Here is an 18,492-nt window from a genome sequence, read left to right as displayed (position 1 = left end):
GTCCCCTAGCGTGTGGGCGCTTGGACTCCCGGGAAACAGAGTCCGGGTGTTTGTGCCGCTCCCCCAGGGGGCTCCCGCAGGACCCGGGCCGCACGCCGGCGCCGTGGTGCGCATGTGCAGCTCGGCCTGTGTGCGTGTTGGCGCAGGCGCAGTGCGGCCGCGCTGCTCTCGCTTCCTGTGCGTGCGCAGGTCACCGCTCGCCGCGGTTCCCAGGCTTCGGCCTCCGGCGGCCGAGGATTCCCCGGTACCCGCGGGGCTGTCCGCCGTCCGGCCGGGCCGGCACCCAGCGGGCGCGGGTCCGCGCGGGCCGGGCGGAGGCGCGAGCGGGATCCCCCCAGCGCGAGCCCCGGAGCCCGCGGGCCTGGGCCGGAGGAGCCGGGCGGTCGAGTGGCGGCGGCGGCGGCGGCGGCGGCGGCGGGGCCCGGGTCCGGCCGGTTTGCGGCCGCAGGACGGCGAGGCGTCAGGCGGCCGTTTGGGGCCCCGGAGGGTGGTCGGCCCGAAGTGAGTTTGCGCGCTAGTTCCAGAGCCGGCGCCCCGGGAACGGCGGCCCCGGGAGGCGCAGGAGGAGCAGCCCCCGCCCCGGATCCCTCGCGAGCCTTGGGGCAGCTCGGCGGGTCCCGACGGGGTAGGTCGTGCGCTCGCGGGCCTCCTGGCGGTTGTGGATCTTCCGGGCGGCCAGAGTGCGCGCGGGCGGGGAGGGATGGGCGCTCCCCCGGGACGCGGGACTCGTGGGGTCCCGGCTTCCCGGGGGCGCAAGGGGCTCCCGCCTCCCCTTGCCCCGTCCCCCGCTTGCTGCGCCGTCGCCCTGTCCAGCCTGCAGACGGGTCTCTAAGCGCCCAGGAGTGTGTGCGGAGCCGGCTGCGTTGTGCCCTGGGGCATCTGCCGGTGGAGCGCAGGGCCGGTGTGCGAGGAGGGCCGGGCTGCGGCTGCCTGGTTGACAGAGGAGCCTGGGCCTGAGAAGGGAGGCGGCTTGTCCAGGGCGACGGGGTCCGTGGGTGGGCTTGCTCTCGGGCCTGAGCTCCTGGGCGCGCGTGCTGGCCGCCCTGTTAGTTTTCGTGATCAAAAGGTTCTTCGGTGTAGCTAGCGCACAAGCCAGTGAAGGGAGAGCATTTGAAAACAAGTGCGCCTTGATGCACCTTTACCCTGCTTTAGAGACCTGGTGTTTTCTGTTCCTGTGCATACGTGATTTTAAGTCATTTGAAGAGGTAAGGAAAGACGGAGAGAGCACCGTGAAGAGGAGGGTTTTTTTCAGCGTTAGTGTAATGAAGGCAAACGGTTTGAAAAATGAGCCGATGTTTATATTAACCAATGAAGAGTAACCCATCTAGGGCAGCCCGGGTGGCTCAGTGGTTTCACGGGTCCTTCGGCGGAGGGTGTGATCCTGGAGATCCAGGATGGAGTCCCACGTCGGGCTCCCTGCATGGAGCCTGCTTCTCCCTCTGCCTGTGTCTCTGCCTCTCTCTCTCTCTCTCTCTCTCTCTCTCTGTCTCTCTCTCTCTGTCTCTCTGGGTCTCTTGTGAATAAACAAATAAATAAAATCTTAAAAAGAAAAAGAAAGAGTAACGCATCTGATCACCTCGTGATACGTGGGAGGGACCCCAATTCTCTTGTACCTTTCTCTTTTCTCACATTTTTAGCCTCTTCTGAGTGTTCACAGGGAATGAGATTTCTTTGGAGGTATTATGCAGGATGACCAGTGACTTCTATCATTTCTTCTTCTTCCCCAGGTCCACCGTTAACAGTCTATGGTTTTCCAAGAGCAGCAGAAAATGAATGAATCCCAGGTGAGTTTTCCTGTGTCCGTGCTTGGTTTTGTAATGCATTTCAGCAGATTTATATGGGTCCAGATTTTAAAATGGGAGTATGGAAATAAAAGACGTTATCATGTAACATGCACTTCTCACCCTATCAGATTAGCACACAGAGTCTTTTGTGGAATTCATGTGTGCAGAGTTATGGGGTAGGGCTACATAGTTGACTCATGTGCCTGCTGTCAGAGAAAAGGAGGGTACGGTGCGTTACATGATTTCAATTTTTATAAGAGGAAACAATTTTTTAACTTGTGGGCTTAAAAGGTTTCTTAGGACTTGTGAAACTGTGTTTGTGAAATTGATGTAGTTGCTGGTAGCTTTCCTAATGATCACATTAAATCATTCCAACTGATTACATATTTTTTGTTTATCAAAACCGAGGACCTGGTATGTATAATTTTTCCAGGCACCAAAATACGGTGATCCAAGGAGACATATTTTCATTGTTACTGTTTTGTCCAGGGGTAAAAGCTGAGTCGTGCGTGTAATGGCCTGCGCATCCTTCAGGTGGCTTCTGTTATTCCTACTTGTTGGGGTTGTGCTGTACATAATACAGCGAGGTATTCCCTAGTAAATATGCAGTCACTGCCGTTCCCATTTCAATTCTTAGCATCTTGATTTTGTCCTCACCCCTCTCTGGAACGTATTGCTACAGATTAGCAGTGACCTGGGCCCTTGGGTGACTCAGGTAGCTAAGTGTCTGCCTTTGGCTCAGGTCATGATGCTGGGGCCCTGGGATCGAACACTGAGTTGGGCTCCCTGCTTTGTGGGTCTGCTTCTCCCTCTGTCCCTCCCCCCACTTGTGTGTGCTCTCACTCTCTTGCTATCTCTCTCACTGTGTTGCTCACTATCAAATAATGAATAAAATCTTTTTTAAAAAAGATTAGCGGTGATCTCAGTACAGTCAGATGCATCAGACATCATCCAGCTCTTACCTCCCGTGATCATTCGTCTGACGTATTATTTCCACGTGTCTTTTCTTCGTGGAGTCTCCCTTTGCTTGGCTTTTTTTTTTTTTTTTTTTAATTTTTTTTTTTATTTATTTATGATAGTCACACACAGAGAGAGCGAGAGAGGCAGAGACACAGGCAGAGGGAGAAGCAGGCTCCATACACCGGGAGCCTGACGTGGGACTCGATCCCGGGTCTCCAGGATCGCGCCCTGAGCCAAAGGCAGGCGCTAAACCGCTGCGCCACCCAGGGATCCCTGCTTGGCTTTTAAAAAGGTTCACCTGCAGATATTTTTGCTCTTTAACTGATCAGGGGTGTTTGAAAAAGTAGGTGAGGGTAACCTGCAATACCTATTTTTCTGAGTATATAATATCTGGTGTTGAAAGTTTCGCCATCTTCTGGATGTGTTTGAGATGGTTCTTTTCAATCAGCATACACACAGAGACCACTCTCTCCAGGTGGCTAAGTCTTTTAAATCATTTACTGATGGTTTCCTTGTATGTCTCTTATGTTACTGCTTTGTAATCTATGTTTTGAAGAAATTTTGTCTATCCTGTGTTTCCCGTAGTCTGGATTGTGTGGACCTCGTTGCTGTCATTCTAACTCGACGACTTTTGTCATTACCCATATGCCTTCTATAATGGGTAGTTAGCTCTGGACGTTGACCCAGTTCTGTTCAGTTCTTTTGCAAGTCTTTGCTGCTCATGACTACTATCCGCTTTCCCCTCGATGGCCGTATCTTCTTCCTTTGTTTTTGTGACGTTAGCATCTATTGGTTGGTGTTCATTGCCAAGATCCCCCAATTCTTTAGGGGAGACAAGATGGTGCTATGTTACTTTACCATTTCTTTGTTTCCCCAGCTAGAATACTTTCCTAAAGAACAACATCTCTTTAAATAGTTCTGTGGTTCTTACAGACAAGATTATTTTCACAATATCCAGTGGGCTCCTAAGCAACTGGGATTTTTCTTTGTTTCATTTTGTTACCGTTATGATCTCATGGGTTTACACATATTTTAAGTATTTCAGTACATTGAAGTCGTTTTTCTGTTTGATGTCTAAGTGGTTCTGTGTTTGACCAGAGGAATCCCTTCACATGGGTTTCTGAGTCCTTTTGCAACATCCTCTATGTATTTGATAACATTCATTTTTATTCAACATTTTATGTTGAAAAAACTTCAAACTTTCACAACAGTCGCAAGGATCTTAGAGAACTCCCATGTTCCCTTTGCCCAGATACTCCAGTTTTTTTACCTCTCCCCACATTTGCTTTATTAGCTGTGTGTGTGTTTGTGTGTGTGTGTGTGTGTGTGTGTGTATATATATATATATTCTTATCTGAATCATTTGACAGCAGATGTCATCTGTCAAGTCCCTCTTCAGATTATACCTACTAAAATCAAGAATATTGATTGATGGGTGAATTCCAGACGTGGTATATTTTTATAACATTGTCATGTAGCCAGTCTGGCTTGCTTTTGAGACGTGTTGTGTGTGATTTCACCCTTCAGTTTTAGCCTATTTCCATCCTTTTTTTTTTTTTTTTAATTTATTTATTTATGATAGAGAGATCTTGAGAGAGGCAGAGACACAGGCAGATGGAGAAGCTGGCTCCATGCAGGGAGCCCGACGTGGGACTCGATCCCAGGACTCCAGAATCGTGCCCTCGGCCAAAGGCAAGCGCCAAACCACTGGGCCACCCAGGGATCTCCCCTATTTCCATCTTTATATTTGAAGTGCAGTTAGTTGGATTTTGGTGTTTAAATCCAGTCTAACAGTTTCTGCTTATTAATTGGGTTGCTTAAACCACCTTATATGTAATCTGATTATTGATATAACCAGTTAGGTTGTAGTCTGGTTTTGTTTTCTCTTTGTAGTTTTGGCTTTGTTTCTTTTTGCTTTTGTGAACTTCTTTCCTTCGAATGGATTGTGTATTTTTTTTTATTCCATTTTACATCTTTTGCGGGATCATTAGCTCTAACACTGTTATGTTTTTATAGCTTTGGGGTTTGCAGCTTTAATATTTTACGTTTTATCTTCAGGTAATGTACTGTTTCACTTCAACTATAGGGAGCTTGTTGTTATTTCCATTTTTCCCCTCTTGGTCCTTATGTTCTTGTTGATATTACTTTTACAGGTAGAATGAATCCCCGAAGATATTGTGAGTTTTAGGTAAAGAGTTATATTTGTAAAGAATAAGAAAATAACATAGTTACCATTTCTGGTACTCTTGGTTTCTTTATGTTTTATGTCTATCCAGGTTTAGATCTCCTGTGATTTTCCTTCTGCCTGATGGACTTTCTTGAACACTCGGGGTTTTTTGTTTTTGTTTTTTTCCTAATTTTTATTTAAATTTTAGTTAGGGAAAATGCAGTGCAGTATTGGTTTCAGGAGAATTCAGTGATTAACCACATATATGAGACACGTTGTGCTCATCACACGTGCCCTCCTTCATACTCATTCCCCCTTCTAGCCCCTCCCCCACCCACATCCCTCCATCAACCCTCAGTGTGTTCTCAGTCCTTAAGAATCTTATGGTTGGGTAGCCTCGATGGTTCAGGGATTTAGAGCGGCCTTCAGCTCAGGGCCTGATCCTGGAGGCCCTGGATCAAGTCCCGCGTCGGGCTCCCTGCATGAAGCTTGCTTCTGTCTCTGCCTCTCTCTCTCTGTCTCTCTCTCTCTGTCTGCGTCTCTCCTGAATAAATAAATAAAATCTTTTAGAATAAAAAAAGAATCTTATGGTTTGTGTCCCTCTTTTTTCCCCCTTCCCATATATTCATCTGCTTTCTTAAATTCCAATATGAATGAGATCATACGGTATTTGTTTTTCTCTGACTTACTTTACTTAGGATAGTATACTGTACTTCCATCCATGTCATTGCAAATGGCAAGAGTCCATTCATTTTGATGCCTAAGTAGTTCATTGTGTATATACACCATTTCTTCTTTTTTTTTTTAATTTATTTTTTATTGGTGTTCAATTTACTAACATACAGAATAACCCCCAGTGCCCGTCACCCATTCACTCCCACCCCCCACCCTTCTCCCCTTCTACCACCCCTAGTTCGTTTCCCAGAGTTAGCAGTCTTTACGTTCTGTCTCCCTTTCTGATATTTCCCACACATTTCTTCTCCCTTCCCTTATATTCCCTTTCACTATTATTTATATTCCCCAAATGAATGAGAACATATAATGTTTGTCCTTCTCCGACTGACTTACTTCACTCAGCATAATACCCTCCAGTTCCATCCACGTTGAAGCAAATGGTGCGTATTTGTCATTTCTAATAGCTGAGTAATATTCCATTGTATACATAAACTACATCTTCTTTATCCATTCATCTTTCGTTGGACACCGAGGCTCCTTCCACAGTTTGGCTATTGTGGCCATTGCTGCTATAAACATCGGGGTGCAGGTGTCCCGGCGTTTCATTGCATTTGTATCTTTGGGGTAAATCCCCAACAGTGCAATTGCTGGGTCGTAGGGCAGGTCTATTTTTAACTGTTTGAGGAACCTCCACACAGTTTTCCAGAGTGGCTGCACCAGTTCACATTCCCACCAACAGTGTAAGAGGGTTCCCTTTTCTCCACATCCTCTCCAACATTTGTTGTTTCCTGCCTTGTTAATTTGCCCCATTCTCGCTGGTGTGAGGTGGTATCTCATTGTGGTTTTGATTTGTATTTCCCTGATGGCAAGTGATGCAGAGCATTTTCTCATGTGCATGTTGGCCATGTCTATGTCTTCCTCTGTGAGATTTCTGTTCATGTCTTTTGCCCATTTCATGATTGGATTGTTTGTTTCTTTGGTGTTGAGTTTAATAAGTTCTTTATAGATCTTGGAAACTAGCCCTTTATCTGATATGTCATTTGCAAATATCTTCTCCCATTCTGTAGGTTGTCTTTGAGTTTTGTTGACTGTATCCTTTGCTGTGCAAAAGCTTCTTATCTTGATGAAGTCCCAATAGTTCATTTTTGCTTTTGTTTCTTTTGCCTTCGTGGATGTATCTTGCAAGAAGTTACTATGGCCGAGTTCAAAAAGGGTGTTGCCTGTGTTCTTCTCTAGGATTTTGATGGAATCTTGTCTCACATTTAGATCTTTCATCCATTTTGAGTTTATCTTTGTGTATGGTGAAAGAGAGTGGTCTAGTTTCATTCTTCTGCATGTGGATGTCCAATTTTCCCAGCACCATTTATTGAAGAGACTGTCTTTCTTCCAATGGATAGTCTTTCCTCCTTTATCGAATATTCAGAAAAGACCCCGAATAGCCAGGGGAATTTTAAAAAAGAAAACCATATCTGGGGGCATCACAATGCCAGATTTCAGGTTGTACTACAAAGCTGTGGTCATCAAGACAGTGTGGTACTGGCACAAAAACAGACACATAGATCATTGGAACAGAATAGAGAATCCAGAAGTGGACCCTGAACTTTATGGTCAACCATTTCTTCTTTATCCATTCACTACTCAGTGGACATTTGGACTCTCTTCATAATCGCTTCTCGGCCTTTTGGCTAAGATCAAGTGTGGACTCTCTTCATAGTTTGGCTGGTGTTGATAATGCGGATATAAACATCAGAATGTTTGAATCTGTATTTTTATATCCTTTGGGTAAATACTTAGCCAATAGTGCAATTGGTGGATCCCAGGGTAGCTCTATTTTTAACTTTTTGAGGAACCTCCATACTGTTTTCCAGAATGGCTGTACCAGTTTGCATTCCCACCAACAGTAGAAGAGGGATGTTGTTTTTTGAATTTTTATTTGGCCTTTCTGATAGGTGTGAGGTGATATCTCATCATGGTTTTGATTTATATTTCTCTGGTGATAAGTGATGTTGAGCATCTTTTCATGTGTCTGTCTTCTTTGGATATCTTCTTTGAAAGAATGCCGGATGTCTTTGGAAAAAATGTCTCTTCACGTCTCTGCCCATTTCTTAACTGGACTATTTGTTTTTTGCGTGTTAAGTTTGATAAGTTCTTTATAGATTTTAGAACACTTTTTTTTTTTAAGCATTATTTATTTATTTGGGAGGAAGAGAGAGCAAGAGGGGAGGGGAGGGGCAGAGGGAGAGAGAAGTCCCAAGCGGACTCAGCTCTGAGTACAGAGCTGGACTTGGGGCTTGATCCCAGGCCTCTGAGATCATGACCTGAGCTGAAATCAACAAATGAGCCACCCAGGGGCCCTGGAACATTTCTTGTAGTTGCTAATGAATTCTTTCAGCTCTCATATCAGAAAATGCTTTTTTTTTTTGCCTTGGTTTTGTTTCAAGGGAGGTTTGCTGGTTTTTCTCGTATTCTTCAGACATGTTCCTCTACTGTGTTCTCACATCATTTCTAAGAGAAATGTGACATCATTCTCTCACCTTCTTTCCTCTCTATGTGGTTTTTGTCTTTGTTTTTCCTCTAGCTGCTTTTAAATGTTTCTCTTTATTCCTGGTTTTGAGCAATGTGATTGTGTTATCTCTTGATATTGTTTTCTTTATGTCTGTGTTTGGGGATCATTGAACTTCTTGGATCCGTGTGTTTATGATTTTCATCAACTTTGGGAAATTTTTTACCACATTTCTTCAAATATTCCCCCCGCCTCTATCTGTCCTTCAGTGATTCCTCTTACTTGTTTGTTTCACTGGTCGAAGTTGTCCCACAACCCACTGACACTCTTCATTCTCTTTAAATTCCTTTTTCTGTATGTGTTTCATTTTACATAAGCTTTTGTTGCTATGCTTGTTGTTCACTGATGTTTTTTTCCGTGTTGTGCTAATCTAGTGCAGTGTAATTTTCATTTCAGACACTGTAGTCTTTATGTGTAGAAGTTTGATTTGAGTCTTTTTTTTTTATGTCTTCCCTCTTCCTATTCAAATGTTTTGAACATGAGGAATACAGTTGTAAACTATTTTAAAGTTCTCTACCACTTGTAACATCCACATCTGTTCCAGGCCCATTTCAGTAGATGAATGATTTTCTGTATGGCTGGTTATTTCCTGTGTGTTTACCCTGTTTGTCAATCCTTCCTTCCTCTGTCATAGTTCTCCCTCCCTGCTCCAGGGCTGGAAGTCCTCTTAGCAGTAACAACAGGCCTCCTCTTGTTTATCTCCCATCTCTGATTCCTGTCCTTCATTGCTTCAAGATCCATGTCTTAAAAACCAGTGTTTCGTATATTTTGTTTTTCAGTGTGCTTTCAGGAGGCAGGGTAAATCTGCTCCTTGTTCATCTTGGTTGGAAGCAGTCCTGACTCCTATATTTTTAGTCATAGTTAGAAACCTTTTCCCACATCTGGGTTATAGGGAAATTTCACCTATTTTTTTTTTCTGTGTGGTTTAATATTTTATATTTAGATTAGTGATTCACTTGGACTTTTTTCTTACATAGTATAAGGCATGGATTAGTTTGGTCCATGCCCAAATGACTATAGTTGCTCTAACAGTGTTTATTAAAAATCAGTTCTGTGGATTGTTATATTGTATTATGATATCACGCATTCTCATGATATGTCATGTAATAACACAAGTCTATTTCTAGATTTTGTGCTCTATTCCATTGATCCATCTCCATCCATATGCCAATACCAAACGCTTTTAATCATGAAGGTTGTGTTTTTTAAGTCTGGTAGGGGTTAGGCCTCCTAAACAGCTTCTTTTTTTTTTGGCGATTTTCCTAGTTCTTGATCTCCCTCCCCCCCCCCCCCCCCCATATGAACTTTAGTGCTAGCTCACCTAGTTCCAGGAAAAAAGCTTTTTGGTATTTTTGTTGGTATCACATATCTATAAAATAATTGAGAGTAGGGTGATTTACCTATTTGTATTATTGAGTTGACCTGTCCAGGAACAAGGAGCATCTTTTATTTGTTCTTTGAGGTTTTGTTTTTTTTTTTTTTTTTTTTTTTTTTTTTTTTTCATTTTATTTGTTTCAGTGTGCTTCTGTGTCTTTCAGGAGTGTTTTTAAAATGTTCCTAGGATAGATTTGGTACATTTCTTTTTTTTTTTTTTTTAAGATTTTATTTATTCATGAGACAGAGAGAGAGAGAGATGCAGAGACACAGGCAGAGGGAGAAGCAGGCTCCATGCAGCCTGTCATGGGACTCGATCCCAGGTCTCCAGGATCACGCCCCGGGCTGAAGGCAGGTGCCAAACCGCTGAGCCATCCAGGGATCCCCTGGTACATTTCTTACTAACAGTTTTATCTTTTCTGTTACTCCATAAACTGTGTGCATGTTTGAATTCTTAGTCTAATAATGTAACAAAGGCTGTTGGGTTTTGTGTGTGTGTGTGTTTTTTTTAATGATTTTCTTTTTCTTCCTTGTGTTTAAGTTAAGTGATCTCTACATCCAACATGAGGCGAAAACTTACGACCCCAAGATCAAGAGTCTTATGCTCTTCCAGCTGAGCCAGCCAGGCTGTTGCTTTATATGTGTTGATTTTTGTATTCTCTTACCTAATAATATTCTTTTATTGAGTTGGTTTTGTTGTTGATTCTCTGAGTTTTCTGGATATAGTATATCACCTGCAAATAGAAATGGTTTTATTCTTTCTCTATTGATTAGTATGCCTCTAATTGTTTTTTCCAGCTGGAGATAGTGAGCATTTTGTCCTGTTCCAGGTCTTGCTGGGAATGCTTCTAGTGTTTGTCCATTAAGTAAAACTCTGACTTTAGAACTGAGAGGACTGCATAAATATACCTGAGCATATAACCTAACACATAAATGTGCTTGCATGTGATTGAGATGTCTATGTGTATCACTCATACTATGCGTATTAGGTAGGATATAAGAGTGTGTGTATATACGTATATTTGTGCTAGTGAAGTATCCATTCCTGTTTTCTTGAAGGTTTTTTTAAATCACGTATGTATTTTGAATATTGTTAAAGGTTTTTTCAGCATCTTTGTGGAGGAAAAAGTATTTTCTTAACCATATTAGAATGGCATATATCTTGAACATTTTGAGAGAAGTGTTTCCTTTGATAATAAATTGCCTTGCTTTCCTGAAAGTGTCTAATGTTCATGGGCTGAAATGATAGCTTGGGTTGCTGTGCAATTCTGGGTCAAAATCTTTTTTCTTTCACAAGTCATAGGCAGTTGTCCAAGGGTTTTTTTTCAGGTGAGAAGTAGAATGGGTTACCAGGGTTGTTTTTTTTAACTACCAAGGCAGTTAGAGGGGTGATTTTTTCCCCACCTGTAACTTTTAGAAGTTTTTCCTTTATTTTTTGGTTTTGGGCATTTTATGAGGAAATTTCTAGATCTGTATTTCCCCCCCAATATTCTTGTTTGCAAATTGGATGGCCCCTTGTGAAGTGAAGGCTTATGCTATCCTTCAGCTCAGGTATCATTTACCATTCTGTCTTTGATTCTTTGTGTCCATCCTTCTTGTTTTCTCTTTCTGAAAACTTGAACCTATCACATATGGCGTTTGTATCTCAAGCTCTTTTTCCATCATTTCAATTTCTTGTTATCTGAGAGATTTCCTAAATTGCATATTCTGTGTCTCGTTTGTTATTTAAGCCTCTTGGGAGTTTTAAAAAATTCAATAATTTAATTTAAATTATTTAATCTTTAATTTCTAAGTAATCTTTGCTGACTGCTTTTGGGAGAATGTTCTCCTTTTATGGAAGAAGTATCCTTCTTAATTTATTGAAAAATGTAAATCGTTAGAAAAAATGTAAGTTGTTTTCTTTATGAAATTGATTCTATCATTGTTGAGCTGCTCATCTTGGTGCTTATCTTTTATTTACACTGTTTTCCTCAATTAGCTGATGATTCTTGATTTTTTCAGTTTTTGAGAGAAAAATTACTACTAGCTAACATGAATATACTCAAATAATGACCCCTTTTCGCTCTTTTCTTTATGGAGGGGATGACTGCAGAGCTCTGGAAGTTAATGGATTAGGGAAATATATTTAGATAGATATCACTTCAGCTTTTTTCTTCCGTTTTTTTTTATTGTAAATTACACATTATGTAAAGTTTACTATTTTAACTATTTTACAACATACAGTTCATGGCATTAAGTACATTCACATTGTTGTGCAACCATCAATATGGAAAACGTTCTCATCTTGCAAAACTGGAACTCTGTCTCCATTAAATAATTAACTTCCCACCCTGCCTCGCCTCGCCCCTGGCAACCATTGTACATTATGTAGCTATGATTATGACTGCTCTAAGTACCTCACCTAAATGGAATCATGTAGTATTTGTCTTTTTGTAACTGGTTTATTTCACTGAGGATTATGTAGCCGGTGCTAGAATCTTCTTCCTTTTTAAGGCTGGATTTTACTCCATTGTACATAAAGACCACATGTTACTTGTCTCTTGATATGTTGATGGACACTTGGATTACTTTTGCATTTTGGCTGTTGTGAATAATGCTGCAACAAGCATGGGTGTATAAATACGTTTGAGACCCTGCTTTCAGTTCTTTTAAGTATATACCCAAAAGTGGAATTGCTGGATCATATGGTAATTTTATCTTTAATTTTTGAGGAGCTCTCATGCCTACAGTGGCTGCATCAGTTTGCATTCCACCAACAGTGTACGAGGGTTCTAATTTCTCCAACATGTGTTATTTCCTGGCTTTCTGGTATTAGACATCTTAAGAGATGGCAGGTGGTAACTCATTGTGGCTTTGATTTGCATTTCCCTCATGACTAGTGATGTGGAGGATTTTCCCACGTGCTTATTGGACACCTATGTGTTGTCTTTGAGAAATGTCTGTTCAGGTCTTTTGCCCATTTTGAATCATGTAGGTATCTGTTGTTGGGCTTTAGGAGTTCTCTCTATATTGTGGTATGAATCCCTTACCAAATACATAGTTGGCAGATATTTTTCCCATTTTCTAGGTTATCTTTTTCTTCTGTGGATTGTGTCTCCTTAGGCACAGAATCTGTAGGCACCACCCCTGTTTTGAACCGGTCAAAAGTTGGGAGACACGGTTAAGTCGGTTGAGTCGCTTTCCTCTGAGTGTAGTTCTCTTAGAGCTGCCTTCAGGAAGATCACCCATTCAACACAGATGGAGTTAATGTGTGTGTCCTGGTTTGCCCAAGACACTCTTGGATTGCACCCATATTCCTTCCGGTTTAACATTTATCACAGACTGAAGTCTATTTGGCCAGTGAATGTGTGACCACCACCTCCATGTGGAGGCCTGAAGTATGTTGCACTCTTCCATGTGTATGGCCGCGGTGTCCACGGCCAAGAGGTTTTCACAGCCAACTGTCATCTGGCTGCTCTGGGTACCAAAAATGGAGCTGCTCGGGCTCCTCAGGTGCTCCTGTGGTTACTTGCTCTTCACCTCGGCTGCCAGCAGGGACTCTGGGCCCTCTTGATGGGCCTGGGATTCTCAAGGGCAGCCCGCAGTCCACTCTTGCTGGCGCCCAGTGTGTGCTGAGTGTAAAGCCCTGCCTTCAGCAGCTCCGGGTTTTCGTCTTCTCCTCAACTCCTTGTGTCAGGAGTCTCCTCAGAGAAATTCCTGCCCAGAGAACAGCCTTCGTGTTCCAAGATTCTGTTTTTGTATTTCTTCAAATTGGACTTTTAGGGGGTTTGGTTTTGTTTTGGGAGCAGGGAGGTAACTGTGCAGTTTATTCTCCTGAATGAGAATCATCTTGTACTGTAGAGAGCTGCCCCTAAGAAAGGGTCCCGCCGCCCTCTTCCTCCTACCAGCCTCTTCAGTGTCGCTGCTGCCACTGTTCCTGCCATTGGTATGTTCACACCTCTGCATCTTCTTTCCCCCTCAGTCCTACAGCAGACCCCCATCAAAGGTGGCTGAAGGGAAGGTCCAGGGATCAAATGCCTGTTTATCCATGTTGTGTTTCCTTGCCAGACCAGAAGCTTACTGAGGGCAGGAATGCTATTTTATTCATCTTAATGTCCCCCAGAACTCAGTTCAGTTGCAAAACTCTGGAACTGAACCAACAAGAACTCTGGTTTTCTGGTTTGGGGGTTTGGTTTCTTAGGGGTCATGTGAAAACCAAGAGGCAGTGTGTTTCCACTGTGGTTTGTTTTCATTCCAGGGTCTAACATACAGTCAGGTTTTCAATGTTTACAGGTGGCTTTATCAGTGAACTTGGTAAGCTCCTATGCACGCACACCTCTTCCATGTTACTATTTCCAACGCAATGCCATTACAGGGGCCAGTGTCGTTCAGGGACGTGGCTGTGGACTTCACCCAGGAGGAGTGGCAGCAGCTGGAGCCCAATGAGAAGACCATCTACAGGGATGTGATGCTGGAGAACTACAGCCATCTCGTCTCCGTGGGTGAGAAGAGCTTGCTGTCTGGGTTGCTGCCCCGGGGGTGGGGTATGAGGGGCAACTGCCTATTTAATTTTTCCCTCAGGTTTGAAGAAATAAGTGATAGGACCTTTTCACTCCTTTTGGGCACCAGATAGGGTATTTGTATGTTTGCCTCCATTGAAGCATTCTGACTTTGCAAAGGTGCGAAACCGGCCCATTTTATCCTGTAGCCTCTAGGCCTCTGGGACAGGATCTCAGACTCAGAGTTCAGAGAGCCCAGCAGCCCATCTGAGTCTGCCTCTGTTTCTCACAGGGTATGACAGCACCAAACCGAAAGTGATCCTCAAATTGGAACAGGGAGAGGAGCCATGGGTAGCTGAAGGTGAACTGCCATGTCAGAGTCATCTGGGTAAGTTAGCATGGTATTGTTGTGAACATGGTCACCCCGAGCCTCTGCCTCTCGTGCTTCAGCGACACATCCCAGGGCACAGGCAGCACGTTGCTCCCTCCAGTGCAGCAGGCAGGCTGTTCTCCTGATTTTACATTTGATGTACACCTGAAGGCATTTTCCGTGCCAGCTAATGCCAAGGATCCAGTCACTTCCTCCTGCGTTCTTAGTAACTCACCTACTCGTGAGAGTACAGAATTCCGTTGTTTGCAGGCATTCAGAAGTCTAAGAGAAAAATGAACTTGAGGCTTTCTCATTCATTCTTTTTGTCTTCCATTTTCATTCTTCTTTGCTGTGAAGTGCCTCAGGCTGGTTTTCTGCCTGTTTTCACTCCCTTCTCTGTGCCAAGTACCACTCAGATACCAAAACCTGTCCCCGCCCTGAGCTGGTTGAGGGCGGAGGGCGGCCACTGCCGTGCCATGGGTGCATCTGTGTGCTGTTGGGCAGTGATGAGTACAGGCCTCTAAGCCAGTCCTCCCGTGGTGATGATGTTGAAAACTGGCCCCCCGTGCTTCGGAGCCCAAATATAACTTGAAGACAGTTGGGGATAAAGAGGAATAAGAGCTTTGTTGCTGGGACAGCTGGGTGGCTCAGTGGTTGAGCGTCTGCCTTTGGCTTAGGGTGTAATCCCGGTTCCTGGATCAAGTCCCACATCGGGCTCCCTGTGAGGAGACTGCTTCTCCCTCTGCCTATGTCTCCGCGTCTCTCATGAAAAAATAAATAAAATCTTTTAAAAAATAATAATAAAGAGCTTGTTGCTTTGTCAGGCAGAGGAGGCTGCAGTGGGATGTGGCCTTCACAAACTGCGAGGAAGGGGTTTGAGGTGGGGGGTTATAGGGAAATAGAGGATCTAGCCGGTTTCACAGGAATTGTCTATATGCTGCCAGCCTTAGCAGTTGTTTTCAGGGTGGAGCCAGGTCCTGAGACCACAAGCTAAGAAGGATGGTGAGGAAGGTTTGCAGGAGTGAGAGAAAAGCGTACTTTAAAATCCAGCTTTGGGATGCCTGGGTGGCTCAGCAGTTGAGCCCCTTCCTTTTGGCCCAGGGCATGATCCTGGAGTCTGGGATCAAGTTCCACATCAGGCTCCCTGAATGGACTCTGCTTCTCCCTCTGCCTGTGTCTCTGCCTCTCTCTCTCTGTGTCGCTCATGAATAAATAAATAAAATTAAAAAAAAAAATTAAAACATAAAATCCAGCTTTGCTGCAGCATCGGTGCAACCATCTTGATTTTTGTTCAGCTTTGTGCTTTAAGCGGTTTCGGTGTGGCAGAGCGGCAATGAGTGAGGCCTTCTTCTTTTCCCCTGCATTCCTTTGTGTTCCCACGCCTGCAGCCACCAGGGATATGCAGGGAGTGTTCACTCATAAGTGAGGTTAGCCCCCAGGACCCCGTTGGCCATTCTTTTTTGAAAAGTTCTGAGTGTATTGATCCTCATGAAAAATCCTCACAATCACTTCAGATAAAGTCACTGCAGAGTCATTACTTCTGTCTTCCAGTCTCAGGCTCACCATTTGCCAGCAGTCCCCCTGACTTTTCTTCGTCCTGCTCTTGCGTTCCTCTCAGTGTTTCCTGAAGGTCTTTTTCTTCTTGTATAAGCCATGTCTTGTGAGTCTGTATTTGGTTCCCTTTTTTTGGTATAATCCAAGGAATCCTAGATCATGCCAAAGCCTGTTGTCTTGCCACCACCAGAATTTCCTATTCCAAATAAAAAGCTGACGCGTGCTGTGGTCTTGTATGCTGTGGCTAGTTGTTCCCAAATTACTGTGGCCTTCCTGGGACGAAGAACATCAGTGATCATTTGTGTCTCCTGAAGTTGTCTCTCGGTTGTGAACTTCCTGGATGGCATAGTTCGTGGGTCATTCATGATGACCTCTGAGCTTCAAACAACTAATAGAGGAAAGGAGCCTGTTTTCCGTTCTTTAGTTTTCTTCAGGTCCCTTAAAAAGGTTGCTGTTTCTTATCTTTTGTGAAATGCTTTAAAAAGTTCCTGCATATTCTTAATTTCTTCTGACATCAGCGTAAAGGATATTTTCTCATACCTGGATTACAGTGAATCCTAGTTGAAAATTGCAAAGGCTGTTCATCTGAAATATCCACTTGATTTAACACTGGGCTGACAGGATGAGCCTGTCTTTCTTCTGTGTCTTCTGAAATAGAATTTATATTCTCTTCTCAGGTCCCAACCAATATGATGCGATGTTGCCCATCAAAATTCATGTCCTGTTTCCCCAGACTCTTGTTAAATCCCATTTTGTCTAGATTTCAAGACTATCATAGTCCCTCCACAGGCACTTTTCTTACTCAAATTGATTTCTTTCCTTCTTTTTTTGTACTTATAAAGAGATAACAATATATACTTGAAATTAATATAACACTGTATGTTAATTATATTTGAATTTGAAAAATAAATTTAAAAAATTTAAAAACCTACCCCAAAAGAAATATCAAGGCTCAGAAAAATACAGATGCATAACAAAATTTACCATTTTAACATTTTTAAGCATACAGTTCAAAGATAATTAACTATATTCACATTATTGTGCAATAGAACCTCTAGAACTTTACCCTTAAAAGTTCACCTCTAAAAAAAAAAAGTTCACCTCTTATTTAAGCTTTCCTTAATTACTCATTCACCACATTTGTCTCTTCCTTCTCTTGATCCCCATTCCACAGTTACCACAAAAGTTAGATATGATTGTGTATTTGTTACTTGAGCCTTTCTCTACCTGAATTAAAGTCTCCCAAAGAATAAGGATCTTTTCACTCTGCTTTGATATGTGACATATTGAAGGCATTCTGTAGATTTTTCACAGACTGAAAACCTAGGGATGAAAGCCCTTTATTACTGATCGGTTGAGACATAATTTATCCTCAACTGGGGATTTGATAAAATGGGGATGGTGGGGATGCCTGGGTGGCTCAGCAGTTGAGTGTCTGCCTTCAGCTCTGGGCGTGATCCAGACTATCCAGGGTCTGGGGATCTGGGGATCGAATCATGCATTGGGCTCCCTGCAGGGAGCCTGCTTCTCCCTCTGCCTATGTCTCTGCCTCTCTCTCTGTCCCTCATGAATAAATAAATAAAATCTTTAAAAAAAAACAAAAAAACAGGGTTAAGGTGGTACCTGAAAGCACCCCATTTGATCAGTTAGGAAGTACTTTAGCTTCTAATCACAGAGTCCAGGAAAACTAGGAAATGTAGCCATACCCTTCTCAGATACCGGGTTTAGTTAGGAAAGGGGAACATGGCTGCCTGGGTTGTTCAGATGGAGCTTTCATATAGAGTACTTACTTTCAAGTATGTGTTACATGCAATTTTGTAATCATGCTATTTTAAAAATTAATGGAAGTTAAATGGGTAAGAAGTGATTTGATAAATCTTTTAAAGCTTCCCCTGAACTATAAACAGATGTTAAGTATAGCTACTGCTGGAAGCCATATTGGTGAATAAGAGCATGAGTACAGGCTGGTGGTTGGAAATAAATGGGCATAGCCTGGCTTCCTGTAGCAGAAGGTATTTTGGAAGATTGGTGAAATGATAGTTTGAATATATTTGTGAGTCCAGGTAATGAAAAATCTTACTGGTAAATGATAACTTCTGTTTTTTTGTTGTTGTTCTTTTTGTTTTTGTTTTTGTTTTTGTTTTTTTGTTTTCCTGTTGGTATTTGGAACTTTGGGGCCCAGGAGTAGTGTAAATTTCTGAGCACAGAACAGTTGGTGTTGCACTGATTGTGGATGAAGACAGCTAACAGTAGCTCTGAGGCTCCAAAAATTTGTGAGAGACACAGAAATAAAAGTTAATCCTGTAGGGGCAGCTTTAGAAATCTGTGATTTAAGGTTTTACACTAAACAAAATCTGCACCTATGGGAACTCTTGCTGGTTTTCAGGACTCAGTGTTGTGATGTGACTGATATGAAATTTAAGTCAGCAAATTGAAAGAAAATCGATGGTGTTTGTTTTGTATCATATACTGTTCTGAGAGATTTACATGCACTCAGTTGGTCCTTTCCCAGTGCTGTATTTTGGGCACATTTCAGCTGTGTGAAGCTGCAGCACAGTTAAATAACT

The 18,492-nt window shown here is 43.0% G+C and overlaps 1 protein-coding gene across 3 annotated transcripts in view; it reads left to right on the top strand.

The window, feature by feature from the left end:
* The first annotated feature begins 409 nt into the window (after positions 1-409).
* Positions 410-18,492, top strand: part of LOC140638862 (RB-associated KRAB zinc finger protein-like) — a 28,222-nt gene continuing 10,139 nt past the window's right edge. Inside the window, exons 1-4 of one of the 3 annotated variants that reach the window (XM_072836928.1) lie at positions 410-625; positions 1,728-1,784; positions 13,878-14,004; positions 14,294-14,389. In XM_072836928.1, the coding sequence (XP_072693029.1) occupies positions 1,746-1,784; positions 13,878-14,004; positions 14,294-14,389 (262 nt within the window). In that variant the 5' untranslated portion in view covers positions 410-625; positions 1,728-1,745. Of the gene's footprint in view, positions 626-787; positions 1,206-1,727; positions 1,785-4,326; positions 4,437-13,877; positions 14,005-14,293; positions 14,390-18,492 lie in introns of those variants that run through there. The other 2 variants (XM_072836929.1, XM_072836927.1) reach the window with 2 other exon arrangements.

Source organism: Canis lupus, chromosome 8 (assembly GCF_048164855.1).
Source record: "Canis lupus baileyi chromosome 8, mCanLup2.hap1, whole genome shotgun sequence".
Lineage (NCBI taxonomy): Eukaryota > Metazoa > Chordata > Mammalia > Carnivora > Canidae > Canis > Canis lupus.
The sequence above is the reverse complement of the archived record's forward strand: the minus strand, read 5'-3'. Positions and strand labels throughout refer to the sequence as shown.